Raw genomic sequence first — 20,753 nt, forward strand, 5'->3', positions numbered from 1 at the left:
GGGGCATGGTGTGATTCTTCTTTTGTTCCCCCTCTCACTTAACAGGTGGCTAAGGGCACCTTTGCCACTCTGCAGAGATGTAGTACAGTCAGCTCACACACGCCTCCCAGGCTGGGACTGAGATCAATCAGACACCCCAGCAATAAATCTCAGCACAGTGACTCCACAGTGACCGTGTCTTTGCTTTTAATTTCTTGAGCAGTTAAGGAAAGAAAAGGCATAATTGGGCATTGACATGACCTTGCTTTGACCCACACCGCAATGGCAGAGTGTGGCTCACAACTCTGGTCAGAGAGGGACAAATAAACAATGCCTCTTGAGTTGGTCTCCTATCTTTCATTGGGCGCAAGACCCAACAAAACGTGTATTTGCCACAAGGAGACAAAATACTCAAGTGGCATTCATAGTCCTTCTGCTGGGACTCTGGCTTATATTCCACATAAGATGTTCATTCAATAAAGTAGTGGGTGGGGGATCTATTTCGAGAAGGCCCCATGAAAACACACTTGCAGATTCAACCAAGAAAAGGACAAACCAAGACTTGCGACACTGTGACCGCCTAAATACCAAACATGGCTTTGAAACCACGAGCTTTTCATGCTAATCAAATGCTGCTCTCCTTGTACTTTGAGGAGATAAGAAGCTACAATACCCAACTCTCTTGGTCTGCTCACACTTCAACTCCTTCCGAGATAAAAATTAATGCTACAATTGGGAATAAATTTGCCTCTTATACAACTTGGATGGCTGCAGTGTTTAGTTGGTGAATCAGTTAAATTAATTGGTTATAGGGCTGAATGAAAATGGAGGGGAATGACACATTTTATGAGCAACTTTGACCTCACATGGTGATGTCACTGGTGGCAAACGGAGCTAATTCAGAGTGACTGCAGTTCCCTTACTCTGCACAAGCTTAACTCACCTTCAATGAGATCATTACAGACAAATCTCCCTAGATACCTGAAAATGGTACTGTTTCCATGAAAAGAAGATTGCCAATCTGAGTGGTGAACAACAGTGAATGGACAGGTAAGCACTGGGGAAGTGTTTGGGGGACATTTTAGTTGCGTGACAAGGCCCTCTTTTTGTCCAGAAAAAGAAAAAGAAAAAAAGCTTATTATTTAACATTCAGCTCAGCCTCCTAATTAAAAACTTTTTTCAGCTTACCTTTGTTATTTCCAAACATTTCAAGCCATTTCAAAACATTGTTTGTGTTATTTGTTTTGACAGTTAAATATTTAACCATTGCTGTGACAATTTAAATACTTTAAAAATTACATCTTTCCTTAAATAGCAACAGCTTTGCTCAGCTAAAAAGGTGTTCCTGATTAATCAGGCAGCAAAACTGACTGTTCAAAAAATGTTAAATATGTTTAATGTAACTTCTAATTAGAAATGAAGGGGGTGGTCACTGTATTAGAAGAGGCATTCCACCTCCCTTCTTAGAAAGGAATGGCTCTCAGTAGAAGGTCATTTTAGACTCTGGACTTGATAGTCTTACATGAGCTCCCCTTTTTAGATGTTGTATTATTTTAAAATTTGGTAAACCGGCTGAGTTTGAGAGCCCTTCTGTTCATTTTCAGAAGAATGGTGACGTAGTGCATTTGACATTTGTCTGAAAGTCCTGCCTTGTCTGTGCCACTGTTGCCTCTTCTAAGACGACTACTGCTATGAAATGTGCAGGCATCAGCTAAATATCAATGCTTTGTTTTCATCACAGGTAGTGTTTTATACATGTGCATATTTGTGCAGATTGTATCAACTAATGAATAAATTGAAACTCGTTTGACTAATTAATTGGGTGCCAGCCCTTAAAAATCCCTAACAAAATTGCTCTGTCTAGTGGCCCTTTTCCAGAGATTTGTGGGATATTATTGGGATGTGGGTGGTGCTGTGGGTTAAACCACAGAGCCTAGGGCTTGCTGATCAGAAGGTTGGTGGTTTGAATCCCCACGACGGGGTGAGCTCCCGTTGTTCGGTCCAAGCTCCTGCCAACCTAGCAGTTCAAAAGCACATCAAAGTACAAGTAGATAAATAGGTACCGCTATAGCGGGAAGGTAAACGGTGTTTCCGTGTGCTGCTCTGGTTCACCAGAAGTGGCTTTGTCATGCTGTCCTCATGACCTGGAAGCTGTACGCCGGCTCCCTCAGCCAGTAAAGCGAGATGAGTGTCGCAACTCCAGAGTCGTCCACGACTGGACCTGATGGTCAGGGGTCCCTTTACCTTGCCTTCCTTCAGGAACTTGATTGAGCTTGGAAATGACGGGCAATGTATTCCTTCCTGTTCATGAGGAAGAGAGCTGTGGTCCTCCAGGTGTTGTTGAACAGAGGTGGAGTCCATCAACAGCTGGAGGGCCACAGTTTCTCTGTCCTACTGTACATGATGAGTAACTGAGCATCTGAATATCCCCAGTAGAAATATTTATCCATTGGATCCATTTATTCTGGCATGTACAATATTAGCTGGGCAGATAAAGAAGCAAAGAAACATTTGCCTGCTTTGGAAGAAATTAGAGTCTGAAGCAAACATGTTTAAATACGTCGAGTCCTCTCAAGACCCAGACTAAGTGGCGCCTGCTCAGAGGAGTTCAAAGGCTATATTGTGTCGTGGACAACAGGATTTGCAGCTTTCTGTTTTATAACCCCCAGTATGAGTGGAGGAGAAATTCAGTTTGGTTAACCTACCTTATTTGCACTTCCCGAAAGAATATGCTAACCAGAACAGAGCTATTCTTTGAAAATCTAACTTCTCCGAACCTTGTGATGCAATTGTGTACAAAAAAATGCACATTAAGGGAAAGTGTGTATTCAAATGCACACACGGAAAAGAAGTGTGTTCTATTAAGAAAAGCTAGATAGTTAGATAACCTTTCACCAGGATCTTTTGCTGAAAATTGCAAACTGACGCCGAAAAATGCTGAACTAAACTTAATGAATGGGGAAATAAAAACTGGAGACTCGCTCGCCCCCTAACACTCACCTGTGCGGCCCATTATGCTCTCTATTTTTTTATTAACTTGTTCATGGCTGGTGGTTCAAGAATGCAAGACTGCTCTCAGGACGCGACTTGCTTGCTTGCTTCTCAGTACACACAAAACTCTGGAAATATTGTAGTTTGCATCGCAGCATACATTGTACTAGAATTGATGGTCTTTCTTTGCTCTTCCCAGTGTCAGTGTAGCTCAAATGGTTAGAGCAGGGGTCAGCAAACCTTTTCAGCAGGGGGCCATTCCACTGTCCCTCAGACCTTGTGGGGGGCCGGTCTATCTACCGACCGACCGACCGGATTTAGAAGGTGATTGGGCCTGATCTTGCCCCTGGGCCTCAGTTTGCCTACCAATGGACTAGAGCATGGTGCTGATAATGCCAAAGACAGCTGCATTTTCCTACAACTCTACAATTCTATTTCTCATGGGATAGAAGTTCCATGAAAGCCCTTTTGCTGTCTGAAAGAGAGTGCAGCCCTCAACACACCCCACACATATGTCAGGGCCAAACAACACTTTTAAAGATCTGGTGGCATGATTTCTTGCCATTATCTGTGAGTTTGTGGGCTGCAGTGGGAACATTATGAGAACGAGGACAGTTGTATTCTCTATTGCATCTTTAATTTGTTGTTAGGGACAAGCAATCCCCCGAAACAGATCTGAGCCTATGAGGCATTGAAAGATGAGAAACCCCACATGATATGGGCACAGGGCTGCCCCCACATGGCAGCTGTTGGAATTACCGGTACCATTTCACCATTGGTTCCCAAGGGAACTGTGCAGAAGAAATATCCCACCTTCCTTGCTCTCAGGCACCCAATAGGCAAGCGGCAATTAGAATAGTGCTGAAGGGTGTCAAAAAGGAGTGTCCCTTCACCCCATTGGCTAGAATCTGGATCACAGAGGCTAGAAAACCAAGATTTTGAGACCAGGATCTCAGCCAGGAGCTAGGAATGAGGTAAACCAAGACTGGGAAGACTAAGTCAACCAAGGTAGGAAGGAACAGATATTATACGGGGGGGGGGGGCAGGGATGGAGGAGAAATACATTTGGCTCACATTTTAAAGCAAACCAATCTAATTCACTAGTTCCAAGATTATATGCAGGTTGGAATGGAGCTACCAATCAGACCATAAACTTTTCCAAACCTTTTGGCACAGTTTCGGTAAAAGTACATTTTAATATTAATATTTATTTCATTTATGAATTGCTTCCTAAGCATAGCTGCCAAGTTATCCCTTTTTTTCAGGGATTTTCCATTATGCTGAATAGGCTTCCTCGCAAGAAAAGGGAAAACTTGGCAGCTATGTTCCTAAGAAGCGTCTCAGAGCAATTTCACAATAGAATTATTAATAGATAACAATTGCATGCAGGAAAATTGCAGATATTAAAAGCAGCTGAAACAATTGCATTTAGCTTTTTTAAATAAATAAATTAGGGGCCGTCTATAACTTGTCTATTTTGTGTCCGAACTAGATGACATTTCAGGAGGGGTTCTGCTGTCTTTTTCCTGCAAGGGCAGCCTTTACAGTTTCAGGGTGGTTTTAAAAAAAGCACTATTCACTTAAACTTCGCTTAATCATTGTTTTGTGACCAATTTGCATGAAAGAGGCATATGTCATAGAGATGCTCCTAGGTAAGAAACCTGCCAAATTTCGGATGGATGGGCACAGAACCCTCAGTGTTAAGTGCTTTTACAGTTGATTTGGAGGAGCCAAAAAGATTTGCTCCCCCATTGCTTTGGTTTGGTGGCCAATTTGTATGCATACACCGTAGAGGTACCCTTAAGTCAATAACCTGCACCACAGAAAGAAACTTTTAAGTGTTTCGTCCTGGATGGAATAGGTGATTGACAGCCTCTTGAGAAAACATGAGATGGACTCTTGTGGACATCTTACAGTGCATGATGAGCCTTTAAAATGTGGGGTGTTTTTAAATGGGATTCTCTTTCCCCCTTCAGTGAGAAATTTGCAGTATAGTCGTACCTTGGTTGTAATAATAATAATAATAATAATAATAATAATAATAATAATAATAATATATTTATACCCCGCCCATCTGGCTGGGTTTCCCCAGCCACTCTGGGCGGCTTCCAACAGAATATTAAAATACAATAGTCTATTAAACATTAAAAGCTTCCCTAAAAAGGGCTGCCTTCAGATGTCTTCTAAAAGTCTGGTAGTTGTTGTTCTCTTTGACATCTGGTGGGAAGGCGTTCCACAGGGCGGGTGCCACTACCGAGAAGGCCCTCTGCCTTGAACAGAATCTGTTTTGGAAGTCTGTTCGACTTCTGAAAACGTTTGACAACCAAGGCCGATTGGCCGCATTGGACGTTCAGGTTCCAAAGAACATTCACAAACCGGAACACTCACTTCCAGGTTTGCGGCATGCGGGATCCAAGGTACGGCTGTACTTTTCCCCATGTGACTGTGTTTAAACACCAAACCCAGTGTGTTTGGTGCAACCCTAAAACCCTACTGGTGTGTAATTGAAAGTCCCTCAGAGTACCCCTTCCCCTATATTCTTTCAGTAAAACAGGATGTGACCTTCTCACTCTTTGGTTCAGAGTGAGCAGCCTAGCTCACCACTGGGCTTTCCATTATGCTGTAGGAGAAGAGTGGCCTCACCAGTTATACTTCCCTAGCTGCTTATTCAGAACATAGGAAGCTGCCCTATGCCAAGGCAGAGGAAACCGGTCCACCTACCTCTGTTCCATCATCACTGACTGGTAGTGGCTCTCCAGAGTTTCAGCCATTCTCAGCGCTACTTGGAGAAGGGTTATGGCTCACTAGTAGGACATCTGCTTTGTATGTAGATTGCCCCAGGGCCAATCCTGGCATCTCTAGGTAGGACTGGGAAAGACCTCTGTCTGGAGAGCCTCTGTCAGTCAGGGTAGACAATACTGAGCTGATCCAATGGCCTGACTCGACAGGTTTCCTTATGTTGCTAGGATTGAATCTGGGGTCTTATGCATGCATTGAGCCGGTGGCACAGTTACTCTAAGCTGCTGGGAAGGCATCACCATTAGCAGAGGCGACTTTAGGGGAGCCCAACCGGTTCAGTCACACTGGGCATGGAGTCTCAGTGGCTCGACAGGGGATGCTGCAACTATGATGTTGAATGGAAGAGGCGGTGGAGGGGGGTGAATTTTGGTGTCGCACAGAGCACTGCTGAAATTTGAGATGCCAAGGTCCTCCACTGCCTTTAGCAAGAAGGGATGCCTTACCTTCTGCTCTACCAAGCAGCCGGGGAAACATGCTTGGTTGGATTGACCTAGGTTGTTCGGACTTGGTGAAACTTCACATGCCTACTTGGGGAGTTGTCAGCTGTGTCGGGAGGTGCTCTTGGCGCAGTCCCGTATGAAACAGCGACACACATCCGAAAGTCATGTGCACGATGTAAGCAGAGTCAGGGAAATCAGAGTTGTTTAGGAATTGTGCCATCAAGTATTTTATTATTTACAGCAAAAGAAACAAAAGAAACATAGCATTTTGTGTGAGCTGCTTCTCACACATCCTCTCTCACTTTCTAGCTGGAAAGAGGATGGAAGTGGGCATGCACACGAAAGCTCATACCAATGACAAACTTAGTTGGTCTCTAAGGTGCTACTGGAAGGATTTTTTTTATTTTGTTTCAACTACGGCAGACCAACACGGCTACCTACCTGTAACTAGTGAAAATACTGACTTCCTCCCCTTTTTCTCTGCAACTATTGCAGTGGCATCTTGCATATTTGCAATTTATGTGCAAACACATTTAGTTGTTCCTTGTTAACAGCCTTCGACAAAAGGTCAGCAGGAATTTCCTTTCCTGGCATATAGGATACAGTTATCAATCCTCTTTTGATACAGTCTCTTGCATGACATAGCTTGATCTGCAAGTATTTGGTCCTTTGCTTACAAACTTCAGAGTGCAGCAAAGGCAAGCAAGATTTGTTGTCCCTGCACAGGACAAGATACAGTACATTCAATCTCATGTCTTTACATACTTGCAACATCCATTCAACATCCATGAGCGAATACGTCAGAGCATTAAGCTCAGCTTTACAGGAACTTAAACCTACAGTGCTTTGCTTCTTGCGTGACCAGTCAGAAAAACAGTTGTTGTACATATAGCACACACCAGAAGTGCTTTTACCATCTATGGGTAACAGGCAAAAGTACACCACTAATCTCTCCCTCTGTATTCATACCACTCTAGGTTTTTTTTCCTTGTATAGAAAGTTTGAGGAGAAACATTGTCACTCTTGCTGGCACACGTTGCCTCTGAAACTCTGAATGGTTAAAACAAAATAAAAAAATTCCTTCCAGCAGCACCTTAGAGACCAACTATGTTTGTCATAGGTATGAGCTTTTGTGAGGCTTCAGGATGATCCAGATTGTTTGGTGTGAATCAAAGGGAAGCTGCTTTAGCTTGGATGCCTCTCAAATCTCTCTGAATTAGATCGATGTGGCTTGGGATTTTGGATTCAACTGAACTTGATGCACACCTTTAATCTATATCACTAGTCATACACACACACCACAGAACACACAAACCATCCCGAGAGCATTTAAAAATGCTTCATATTTTTTTCTTTAATTTTTTTAATACACTGAAGTAAGATTGTATAGATTTACTCATGTCCATGTAGCACTTTAAATGCATACCATATATCTCCAAAGAACTTGCTCTTATTTGTAAATGGCTAATGGCTTTGAAAAGCATGCGCTTCTTCTCTACAACATGGTCAATAGCATTCCTCCCTCCCATCCTTTTTGTGCCATGGTAAAATTGACTTGACCAGAAGCTACTTAAAATCTGATCCAGCCAATCTCATCCCTTCATTGACTTGCATGAGGCACGAGAAAGGCACCTTATTCTTGTTGGTTAGGCAATATTGCAAGACGGTGCCTTCTCTCATCAGGATCTGACAAGAAGCAGCCTATTACATTGGGGGGGGCATGTTCCCTGGCTGGTGTGACCCCCAAATGGACCTTGCACCAGTCAGAGAATTGGATTGTAGCCCGCCCACAAATTGGTCAGTCACGAGCAGACTGCTTGGCTAGCTCCATCCAGGTGGCAGATTGGACAAAGACAGTAGGCTTCACTCTGATCTGCCTCTGGGGTATATATTGGCAGCCAGCATCCACCTCCCCATGCAGTTCCTTGTTGGATCTCTTACCCCCCTTCTCTATGCCTATTGAGAAATAATATATATATGATAAGAATAATATTGGAGAAAACTGGATATTGAAACCTGCTTAACCTAAATCATATATCCCAGTTTTACAGCAGCCCTTTAAAGTACGCTTCACACAGAGTATACACAGTCAGAAGTTGACCTGGCTAAGAAAACACCACCAAGAGCGTGTTAAACCACTGAGCCTAGGGCTTGCTGATCAGAAGGTCAGCGGTTCGAATCCCTGTGACTGGGTGAGCTCCCGTTGCTCGGTCCCAGCTCCTGCCAACCTAGCAGTTCAAATGCACATCAAAATGCAAGTAGATAAATAGGAACCGCTACAGCGGGAAGGTAAACGGCGTTTCCATGTGCTGCTCTGGTTTGCCAGAAGCGGCTTTGTCATGCTGGCTACATGACCTGGAAGCTATACGCCGGCTCCCTCGGCCAATAATGTGAGATGAGCGCGCAACCCCAGAGTCGGTCACGACTGGACCTAATGGTCAGGGGTCCCTTTACCTTTTTAGCTTTATAACTAAGCAACTCTCATACTAAGATTCAACTGGGAATCTCTTAAACTGAGAGTCTCTCTTACTAAGATTCAACTAGGAATCTCTTAAACTGAGAACAACTGAGAGAGTGATCTACTTTACATTAGACCGGCTCTAAAGTAACTTGACTATTCAAAAAATCCAACAATGCCTTGGCTTTATGTGCTGTGTGCTTGACCTTGCTGTGGAATATTTGTTGGTTGTTGCATTTGAGACCAGGCAGGAAATTGTCCATTGGATTAATTGGCTGTGTCCCTAGTTTTGCCTGTCTCATAGCAATTGTCGCATCTTTGGCAGCTAGGCATTGGGTAAGTCTTAGTCTTTGGTGGACGGGAGGTTGTAGCCTCTGCCTGCCCCTCCAGTCTTCCACTTGAAGGGATCCAGTGGAAGTTGCTTCTGTCCAGACGCCCAGGCATGGGTTAGGGTCATAGCACTCCTCAAGGTGGCAATGCCACAGGGGGTTCCTACTTGATATGTGCCATAGGACCTCTGCCTCGGGCTGACCCCAAAACGTATTGCCCAGCAGGTGGGCTGGAAGTTCAGTTGTTATACCCAATGCCCATGCCAAACCTTTAGATCTGGAATCATTAAAGTTTTGGCCTGATTTGACCCCAAGTGATATTGTTCTGTCTGTTCTTTCTGGGGGTCGGGCATGAGGGGAGGGGGTGCCTGGCCCACACAAGTACTACAACAGACCCTCCAAATGTCCCTATTTTCTAGAGATTGTCTTGGATTTACAGAAGCCATCCTGATTTGAAGTTTCTGATTTGATCCCCTTTTCCTTAGGACGTCCCTATTTTCATCGGAGAAATGTTGGATGGTATGCTACAGTTGGGTACAATGGACAGGCTATTTCCCCCTATAGCAACCCTCTTCCCCCTGCTTTATGTTTGCACATATATTAAGCTGCTAGTCATAGTTCTGTGTCAGTGCCAGAGTAGTACAAAGGGGGAGAAATGTTCTGTTTCCATAAGGAAATGATTGTCCCTAAACAGCCCAAGGAAGCTTCTGTTCTATACCTGTTCTCATCTCAGTAAAGGTAAGGTATTAGGCTGCAATCCTAAACACTCTTACTAGGGAGGAAGTCCTACATATCCCCCAACATTTCTCTGAAGAAAATAGGGATGCCCTATTACATAATAAAAACAAGAATAAGATGTTTCCTATTTATACCCCACCCATCTGCCTGGGATGCCCCAGTCACTCTGGGAGGCTTCTAACATATATAAAAATACAATAAAACATTAGACATTCTTTTTTTAAAAAAACCTTCCCTATGCAGGGCTACTTTCACATGGTTTGGGGGTTGTATAACTCTATACCCTCCAACATTTCTCGGATGAAAATAGGGATGTCCTAAGGAAAAGAGGGACATTCTGGGATCAAATCAGAAACTTTCCACTTTTCCTTAGGATGTCCCTGTTTTCACTGCAGAAATGTTGGGCAGTATGGAGTTATCCGACCCCCGAGCCATTGGAAAGCTATCCTGTATAGGAAAGGGTTTTTAAAAAAATGTTTGATGTTTTCTTATGTTTTTATATAAGTTGGACGCTGCCCAGAGTGGCTGGGCAAACCATTCCCATCACCCCCACCCCCTGAATATACATAAGGGTCTGGCTACTTCTGTTTCAGTGTATCTGATGAAGTGTGCATGCACACGAAAGCTCATACCAAAATAAAAACTTAGTTGGTCTTTAAGGTGCTACTGAAGGAATTTTTTTATTTTGTTTCGACTCAGACCAACACGGCTACCTACTTGTAACCAGTAACATGTGTGGGGTATAAATAGTAAAATTATTATTATGAAATGGGAGGTTCCTATTTTCATTGGAGAAATGTTGGAGGGTATGGAACCAACAATAACCCAGTGTTAGTGCTGAATACAGCTTATGCAGGTGTTCCAATATATGTTTTATATTTTTACATTCCAGGCTGAAGTATGATCAAAATGTTGCTTCTATGGGCCTGGATCGCTCTTTTGTGTGGTAAGTATAGTCGTGGCTATAAACTTTTGTGTGGAGGACATTAACCCCAGAATAACAGAGGACTTCTATCAGGAGTGGGGAACCCTTTTCAGACCAAGGGCCACATTCCTGTCTAGGCAACTTTCTGGAGGCCACATGCCAGGGATGGGTAGGAATGTCCAACAGTTTTGACAAAAAGAGAGACAGAAGTACAAATTGCTAATGATAACTTATTTATCTCACGCTCAGAACAAAAATCAGTCCAACAAATACAATTGGCATTTGCTGTTGTCACTTTCAGTCTGCAATTATAAGTATTTCATTGTGATTTTTTCCTCATTTGCATTGCATTTCCTTTGCATTGTAATGAATGGTGTGGAATAAGGCAACGACAACATAGCTCACATAATTCATGTAATTACATAAGTTATGTAGCTGTGAGAAAAGCCATTCTGCCATCACAAATCATTTGCGTGTTTTTTTAGTTGTTCATTGGCTGCCTCTTAAGATGTAGCCCTTAGAAGGCTTACTATATATTAAAAACAAGAACATCCTACATTGAAAGTCAGCAGCAGTATGCACAGATTAAAAAATTGGAGCAATTAATTTGAACGTTAATAAAACTTCACCATAGATTCCAATAAATAAATAATACTAAAACATTTTCAGAACAGCTCAGTCAATTTAAACTAGTTGCATTAGAAGATAGTGGTGGGAAACCTTTTTATGGTGGGATATTGAAGTCTCCACACAGCTGTGACCATGAAGGCTAGAAACCTAACTTCTTATTTTTATTATTATTATTTTTAAAAAAGAAGTCTCACAGTTCTAATATATAACTACAGTGGTGCCTCGACTTAAGAATTTAATCCATTCCAAAGGCACCTTCGTAGGTCGAAAAATTCGTAAGTCAAAAAGCGCCATTGGAAACACAATTTCCCATAGGAATGCATTGGAAACGGAAAAAATCGTAAGTCGAAGCAACCCCATCTAAAAATTCGTAAGTCAAAAAAACCCTATCTAAAACCCCTGTGGTTTCCGTTCGGATGTCGAGAAGTTCGTAAGCGTGCGGCCATTTGCCCCATTCGTAAGTAAAAAAATTCGGTTGTTGAGTCGTTCGTAAGTCGAGGTACCACTGTATAGATTAAAGTGCTTTGGGGCCCATGTGCAACCTGCAATCTATGTTGCACTCACTACTTTTTATTTAACAAAATTGATATACTGCTTGCTAGAACAAAAGACCTCTAACTTGTTTACAAAAAAAGTCTTTAAAAAGTCATGCAAGTCACTTTGAGCTCTTTAGGTAACAAGTGACTAGTAAGTCTAAATAATAATAATAATAATAATAATAATAATAATAATAATAATAATAATAAATAATGTACAAAATAAAATCAGTAATTATTACAAATGTTGCAGCTACATACCTGGATAGGCTTGCTAGAATAAAAACGGTTTAGCAGTGTCTGAAAACAGTACAACTCACTATCTTTCTGTAGGCATCGGGTGTGCCTCCTGTGAGAAAAGGAGGCTGGGATATATGAACCTTCAGCTTGATTCTGCCTTCAGAGGCAGAATACTGCCTTGAGAGCCATTTTGATTTTCAATTCTTTCAGCAAATGCATCCCTCTCTCATCTCTTTAGGTAGAGTTTCTGGGCGAGCCCAAGGGAAGCACTTCATAACAGCCTTCATGCAGAACGGGTTGCAGAAAAGCTCTGAGGATGGCAATTTCAAACTCTTTGTCACTGGCCTAAAAGACAGCACTTCTGTCACTGTTGCCGTCTACAAGACCAAGTTTCTGAGGGACTTTGCTGTCCAGCGTGGTGAGACCGTGCCAGTACAGTTGCCAAGTAACGTCGAAATGGTTGGAAGCAACACATTCCACTCTGCCGTCATCGTCAGGGCCTCCCATGATGTCACGGTCCTCTCACTTAGCTCCAAACCCAACTCAGTTGCCACCACAGTTGTCTACCCCAGGTATTTACTTGGGAATACTCACTACGTGGTGACACCTTCTGGAGAGCCTTCCAAGGGCTTCCAGGAGTTCTCCGTGGTATCCAGCCAGGACCCTACTCAAGTCTTCATCTATGTCACCGGCCAAGTGACTTTCCATGGGGTGACTTATGGGCCAGGAAGCAAGCTCATTGTCTCCCTTGAAGCTTACCAAGCTGTCCAGATCCAAAGCCACCAGGACCTTTCTGGCACCAAAGTGGTCTCCCACAAGCCGGTTGTAGTCTTGTCTGGCCACAGTTGCATTTGGGCACATGACAATTGCCAGCATGTTTTTGAGCAGCTGCTGCCCATCCGGAAATGGGGCAAAGAATTCTTGGTAGCCCCACTGCCCTTCCAGACCAATTACGATGTGGCCTATGTGGCTGCTTGCCAGACAACACACCTCCAAATCCGTTCTGGCACCCATCATGCCAAGCACCAGTTGGAAGATGGGCAGGTGATTGCAGTTGAAGTGAGAGCCCAAAAGCCCCTGTACATCTCTTCCAATGTGGGTGTCCAAGTGCTGTTCTACGCCACAGGAGGGGTCAAAGAGGGTGTTCCCTATGACCCCTTCCTCTCTGGTGTCCCTGCAATGTCTGACTACTCCAAATCCTATGGCATCCTGGGTCAGGAAGGCTTCCACAACCTGGGACTCATTGTCGCAGAGAGCAGAACTTGCCAGAGCATTACCTTAGACAAGCAACCGCTGCATTATGCACACTGGCGGGTCATACCAGGCACTTCCTACTCCTGGACTGAGTTCTTCTTCAGTGGGCACCAGGCAATGCACTTTGTAGAACACCCCAAGTCTACCTTCAGCCTTCTGAGCATTGGGGTCGCCCCACACAATAGCTATGGCTCTGTGGCCTTTGCCATTCATTGTAAGTCCTGCCTTCCTTCCTCCTTTCCATCCTTCCTGTTACATGCTGCACATCCAGAGTTCCCCTGATGTATCCAAGATCTCAAAGTCATCTCCAGCTGCCATATCTATTTCTTCTTCTTAACCTATATCACCATATCCCAGAGGTAAGGAAGCGGTGGCCTTCCATATGTTGTTGGACTCCAGCTCTCAACTACATGGCCAATGAACAGGGGTGGCAAGAGTTGTGGTCCAGCAACTATTGGAAGACCACCAGTGTCCACTCTCTGGTGCGGGAGCTATTCTGTCTTTTTCAGTCTGAGCACAATTAAGGCAAAGTTTGCTTCTGCACTAGAGCCATTTAGCACTGCTGAGGCATTGCTTGTACCCAATCAGCTGGAAGATTGATTAAAATGGTCGTTCCATGCAGTATTTAATGCTATTACTAAATTTAGCAATGCCCACCAGCAATGCTATTTTTTCTAGAAAAAGAGGTGCCAGAATTCACCATGAATTCTCTTAGAATGGCAATGGCACCCATCTGAAAGGTGCCAGAGCTGAGCTCTAATGAGTTCTGGCTGGGGGGGGGGGGGGACCCTGCCTATCAGCAAGGCCAAGCTCCTACAATAATGTTTATTCAGAGGCCTCATTCAGTAAATATCCCTACAATTTTATGAAGAAGTTTTCTCTGTGTGGCTCCTACCAGCTGTAGTATTAGAGAGGAATTGCCTCTTAAAAGCTTCTTAATTAATTAGTTCCCGTTCTAATCAGAGGGGCTTTGATTCTTCATTTCCTCGCTTCTTTCTTTTTTATATAAATTGCAGTTGACAAAAAGAAAAAGAATGAGAGCAAACCAATGAGCAAAGTTTGCCTCCCTTGAGAGAACAGGAGCTAAGAAATTCAATGTTTATGATTTGCTTAATGATTTTATTACGTGTTCACTTTCACTGAATACTGTGCACAGCCTAGCAGTCTAGAACTTTTCAAAATAAAATAAATCTATAATGCCATGTCCCTTCTGAGCAGGAAGCAGAAGATCCAAGAGGGCATTAACCCTGAAAAGCTTCAGTAACTGTGCACACCAGACAGAGTGGCACTTCTGTTGCATTTTAAATTTTACAAATCTATGCAAATCAGGTCTGAAAAAGGTGGATGGGGAACACATAAAGCACTGGAATGCAATAGATTGGCAATTTCATTTTCTGGATTCTCTCTGACAAGTGAGTGATCAAAGGATTAAACTGCTAGTATGGAACATTTGGGCTGCTTTAGTAAGGAAATTACAGAAGTTTGAGAGAAGTGTCATGCAACACTGTGTTCTCCCATATTGGGTGTCCAGATATTGCTGTATCCCATATCTCATCATCCCCAGCCGGCTACAACAGGTGGGGACCCAAGGTTGAACAGCACAGGTACATCATGCAGTTTGGCAAAAAGGGAAATGAAGTGATCTTATGACAGGTCAAACCATTTGCTCACCTAGTCCAGAACGATCTGCTTTCCTGGGCAGCAGATCTGCAGGGCCCTACCCATCTCCTGTTACCTGGAGATGCCAAGGACTGGGCCCGAATCATAGACACAATCTGCAAGTGGTCTAGGACTGACCAGCTTCTGCAAGCAACAGTTCCAGCTGATCAGCCAGCTAGCAAGGGAGTGAGAGGCACCGAAAGTGTAAGGCAAAGAAAGGCAAAGAGGAAGTGCTTGAAGAACTGCTTTGCATGCAGAAGGTCCCAAGCTCAGTCCTTGGTTTCTCCTGGTAGGGTCGGGAAAGACTCCCTATCTGAAACCTTTGCAGAGCCACATCCAGTCAGTGTGGACTATACTGAGCTTGGTCTGACTTTGCAGGAGGCCGCTTGCTATGTTTCTATGTGCTTTTGTACTTACATGGGCTACTTCTCCTTAAGGCTGAACACAAAGAGCCTTCTCTGATTAGCTGAGTGCACAGGCAGGTTGATATGGGAGGAAAGAAGGAAGGACAGTGCTACACAGGGCCGGCTCTAGGTATAGTTCCAGAGGTGCGGGGCGCCAGGGCGCTGGGCCGGCAGGTGGGGTGCTGCGCAGCAAAGCTGTGCGCTGCACGGGGGGGGGGGGCGCCGGAGCGATCTCCGCACCTCAGCGCCAGGGCGCCCGACCTGCTCGAGACTGCCCTGGTGCTACATGAAGAAACCTGCACTCCCATTATCCCTTTCCATCAGTCATGCTTGGCCTGGGCTGATGGGAGCTGACGCCCAACAACATCTGGGAGGCCACAGGTTCCTCACCCATGATGTAGAGAAATGGCTGGTGGTGGGAGACAGGCTTTGAGATTCTGTGGAACAGGGCGTTATTTCATAGCCTATTATTTCCTTTTCTCTTTCATGTCTTTCTGGGCCTTCCAAGATATTTCTGTACTGATAGCTCTTCCATTTACCCTCAGTGATTCTTTGTGTTTTCTAGCAGCCCTGCCTCCACTGAGCCCTCATCCCATCCCCTGCAGTGGAACGAGTTGTGGAAAGGGATACGTATGCAGCATGACGCACAATCAGCCACAATGCGTCCCAGAACCTCAGACCTGCAATTCCATCCAATGCCAAGAGGGGACAGTGTGCAAGATAGTAGAGGGCCATGCCAGGTGTGTCCCTCACCCACCATCTTGTCATCACGTCCAGTGCCAAGAAGGGTCAATATGTGACCTAGCTGGTGGCTTCCCTAAATGTATCCCAGCACCTGCATCCTGTGAAAATACTCAGTGCAAGCCGGGAACAGTGTGCAGCCTCACCAATGGCTGGCCCCAGTGTGTGCCCCACCAGCCTTCCTGCCACAAAGTCCAGTGTGAAGTTGGGACTGAATGCGAGATTGTCCATGGTGAGCCTAAATGTGTCCCGGTAACAGCATCATGCGGTGTCCTTCTTTGTGATAAAGGGACCATGTGTGAGGTGATCGATGGCCACCCGACATGTGTCCGACTGCCACCATCCTGCCTCCATACTGTCTGCGAACAAGGGACTGTGTGTAATATTGTGGATGGTTGGCCTAAGTGTGTCCCAGGGCCATCCTGTGCCAATTTAAATTGTGTGGCTGGCACTGAATGCAAGACTGTGAACAACCTGCCCAGGTGTGTACCCGTCCTACTGTCCTGTGACGAAGTTCACTGTAAGCAGGGGACAGTATGTGAGATAGTTAATGGGATTCCTGTCTGCGTGCCCATTGCACCTTCCTGTGGCACGATTCACTGCAAAGAAGGGACAATCTGTGAGATCACCGATGGCATGCCCAAGTGTGTGCCCACTGTAATATCCTGCGACAAAATCCAGTGTACAGTGGGAAATGTCTGCGAAATGGTGAACGAGTGGCCCACCTGCGTGCCCCAACCGCACTCCTGTGAGAATACTGAATGCAAAATGGGAACAGTGTGTGATATTGTCAATGGCTGGCCGATGTGCATCCCAGATAAACCAACATCGTGTGCATCCTTTGTTTGCAAAGAAGAGGCCGTGTGTGAAATGGTTGATGGAAAGCCAACATGCATACCCATCCCGCTTTCCTGTGACAGATATAAATGCAGACAAGGAACAGTATGTGAAATAGTGCATAACTGGCCCACGTGTGTGCCTTTGCCATCTTCATGTCAGAAAACAAAATGCGCAGAGGGGACTGTTTGCAAATTCATTGATGGACGGCCCAAATGCATTCCCATCCCTCCCACCTGTGACAAGTTGCAATGTAAAGTGGGAACCATCTGTGAAACAGTTAATGGATGGCCAAAATGTGTTCCAGCCCCTCACTCCTGTGAAAACGTCTACTGTAGACAAGGAACCGTTTGTAAAATCATCCAAGGTTGGCCCCAGTGCACCGCAATCCAACCATCCTGTGACAAAATCCATTGCAGTGAGGGGACAACTTGTAAAATGGTTGATGGTTGGCCTCAATGTGTGCCTATCCCACCTACCTGTGACAAACTCGGCTGCAAAGATGGGACTACTTGTGAAATTATAGATGGCTGGCCAATGTGTGTTCCAGTCCCAGCCTCTTGTGACAAAATCCAGTGCAAAGAAGGAACGCTTTGTAAATTAGTTGATGACTGGCCCACCTGCATTCCCATTAGAAACTCATGCGAAAAATTCACCTGCAGTACAGGAACTGTGTGTGAGATATATGAAGGGCATCCAAGATGTATTTCTGTCTCACCTTCCTGTGACAAATTTCATTGCAAAGAGGGTACTGTTTGTGAAATCAGTAGTGGTTGGCCCAAATGTGTTGCCCATTCCAGCTTGTCCTCTTGTGAAAAAATCAGCTGCAGTGCAGGGACCAAGTGTGAGATATATGAAGGGCATCCAAGATGTATTTCTGTCTCACCTTCCTGTGACAAGTTCCAATGCAAAGAAGGGACAGTTTGTGAAATCAGTAGTGGTTGGCCCAAATGTGTTGCCCATTCCAGCTTGTCCTCTTGTGAAAAAATCAGCTGCAGTGCAGGGACCAAGTGTGAGATATATGAAGGGCATCCAAGATGTATTTCCATCTCGCCTTCCTGTGACAAGTTCCATTGCAAAGAAGGGACAGTGTGTGAAATCAGTAGTGGTTGGCCCAAATGTGTTGCCCGTTCCAGCTTGTCCTCTTGTGAAAAAATCAGCTGCAGTACAGGGACTAAGTGTGAGATATACGAAGGGCATCCAAGATGTATTTCTGTCTCGCCTTCCTGTGACAAGTTCCAATGCAAAGAAGGGACGGTTTGTGAAATCAGTAGTGGTTGGCCCAAATGTGTTCCCCATCCCAGCTTGTCCTCTTGTGAAAAAATCAGCTGCAGTGCAGGGACCAAGTGTGAGATATATGAAGGGCATCCAAGATGTATTTCTGTCTCGCCTTCCTGTGACAAGTTCCATTGCAAAGAAGGGACAGTTTGTGAAATCAGTAGTGGTTGGCCCAAATGTGTTGCCTATTCCAGCTTGTCCTCTTGTGAAAAAATCAGCTGCAGTGCAGGGACCAAGTGTGAGATATACGAAGGGCATCCAAGATGTATTTCTGTCTTGCCTTCCTGTGACAAGTTCCAATGCAAAGAAGGGACAGTTTGTGAAATCAGTAGTGGTTGGCCCAAATGTGTTCCCCGTATGAGCCCACCTGCCTGTGAAAAAATCAGCTGCAGTGCAGGGACCAAGTGTGAGATATATGAAGGGCATCCAAGATGTATTTCTGTCTCGCCTTCCTGTGACAAGTTCCAATGCAAAGAAGGGACCGTCTGTGAAATCAGTAGTGGTTGGCCCAAATGTGTTCCCCATCACAGCTTGTCCTCTTGTGAAAAAATCAGCTGCAGTACAGGGACAAAGTGTGAGATATACGAAGGGCATCCAAGATGTATTTCTGTCTCGCCTTCCTGTGACAAGTTCCAATGCAAAGAAGGGACAGTCTGTGAAATCAGTAGTGGTTGGCCCAAATGTGTTCCCCATATGAGCCCACCTGCCTGTGAAAAAATCAGCTGCAATGCAGGGACCAAGTGTGAGATATATGAAGGGCATCCAAGATGTATTTCTGTCTCGCCTTCCTGTGACAAGTTCCATTGCAAGGAAGGGACCATCTGTGAAATCAGTAGTGGTTGGCCCAAATGTGTTCCCCGTATGAGCCCACCTGCCTGTGAAAAATTCAGCTGTCATGCAGGGACTGTGTGTGAGATATATGAAGGGCATCCAAGGTGTATTCCCATCTCACCTTCCTGTGACAAGTTCCATTGCAAAGAAGGGACACTTTGTGAAATCAGTAGTGGTTGGCCCAAATGCGTTCCCCGTATGAGCCCACCTGCCTGTGAACAATTCAGCTGTCATGCAGGGACTGTGTGTGAGATATATGAAGGGCATCCAAGGTGTATTCCCATCTCACCTTCCTGTGACAAGTTCCATTGTAAAGAAGGGACTGTATGTGAGATCAGTAGTGGTTGGCCCAAATGCATTCCCCATTCCAGTTCACAATTTTGTGGAAATGTCAGCTGCAGTGCAGGGAATGTGTGTCAAATGGCTTATGGTTGGCCCAGATGTGTTACAATCCCACCCTCCTGTGCGCAATTTAGCTGCAGTGCAGGGACTGTGTGTCAAATCATTTCTGGTTGGCCCACATGTGTTCCCATCCCACCCTCCTGTGGAAATGTCAGCTGCAGAGTTGGGACTGTATGTCAAACGGTTTTTGGTGGGCCCCAATGTGTTCCCAGCCCACTTTCCTGTGCAAAATTTAGTTGCAGTGCAGGGACAGTGTGTCATATGATTTCCGGTTGGCCCCAGTGTGTTCCGAGCCCTCCTTCCTGTGACCGGTTCCATTGCCAAGATGGGACAGTTTGTAAAATTGTGGATTACTGGCCCAGGTGTGTTGCTGTTCCACCATCCTGCGACAGAGCACATTGTCAAAGAGGGACTGTTTGTGAGGTCATTAGTGGCTTGCCAACTTGTGTACCCGTTCCATCTTCCTGTAACAAAACTCACTGTACACAGGGACTGGTGTGCCAGATTGCACATGGCCGGCCAACATGTGTTCCAGCAGCAGCACCTTCTTGCGCTTCTGTACATTGTCAAGTGGGGACTGTGTGTCGGCTTGTTAATGGAATCCCCCAATGTGTGCACAGCCCACCTTCCTGCGACAAATTCCGCTGCAGTGTGGGGACTGTCTGTCAGATGGTGAATGCCTGGCCCCAGTGCGTTCCTCTGCCGAGCTCCTGTCAAAGTACCCAGTGCCAAAGGGGAACTGTATGTCAAGTTATAAATGGACAGCCCAAATGTGTGCCTGTAGCAGGACAAGCATGCCGCACAGTTCACTGCAAGAGAGGGACAACCTGTAAAGTTGTGAATGGTGTACCCAAGTGTGTGTCTGTTTCGCCCGCCCAGTCAATCTGCTGGGCCTCTGGACAACCCCACTACCACACCTTTGACGGACGCAGCTACGATTTCCAAGGTACCTGCACTTACACCGTGGTTAAGACCTGCCAACCCACTTCCGTGCTACCTTTCTTCCATATCTACACCAAGAGCCAGAAGAACTCCCGGTTCTCTTCCGTCAGCCAGGTCACCATCTCTGTCTATGGCTCCAACATCACCATGGTCAAGTACGAATATGGCCTTGTCAGAGTAAGACCCCCATCTCTGTGTGGTTTTATTTAAACTGACGAAGCGGTGCTGGCTTATGTCAGGGGTTGGGAATCTATAGCTGTTGCTGGACTTCAACTTCCGCTCATCTCAGACTGTTGGCCATGCTGGTTGGGGCTGATGGGAGCTGAAGTCCAATAACAAC

General features: G+C 45.1%; 1 protein-coding gene across 3 annotated transcripts in view; it reads left to right on the plus strand.

Moving 5' to 3' along the window:
* The first annotated feature begins 1,011 nt into the window (after window positions 1-1,011).
* Window positions 1,012-20,753, plus strand: part of LOC118086744 (IgGFc-binding protein-like) — a 34,701-nt gene continuing 14,959 nt past the window's right edge. The window contains exons 1-4 of one of the 3 annotated variants that reach the window (XM_060275688.1): window positions 1,012-1,029; window positions 10,627-10,680; window positions 12,304-13,533; window positions 15,948-20,590. In XM_060275688.1, coding sequence (XP_060131671.1) covers window positions 10,635-10,680; window positions 12,304-13,533; window positions 15,948-20,590 — 5,919 coding nt within the window. In that variant the 5' untranslated portion in view covers window positions 1,012-1,029; window positions 10,627-10,634. Of the gene's footprint in view, window positions 1,030-3,915; window positions 3,979-10,626; window positions 10,681-12,303; window positions 13,534-15,947; window positions 20,591-20,753 lie in introns of those variants that run through there. The other 2 variants (XM_060275687.1, XM_060275689.1) reach the window with 2 other exon arrangements.

Source organism: Zootoca vivipara, chromosome 6, assembly GCF_963506605.1.
Source record: "Zootoca vivipara chromosome 6, rZooViv1.1, whole genome shotgun sequence".
In the NCBI taxonomy this organism is placed as follows: Eukaryota; Metazoa; Chordata; class Lepidosauria; order Squamata; family Lacertidae; genus Zootoca; species Zootoca vivipara.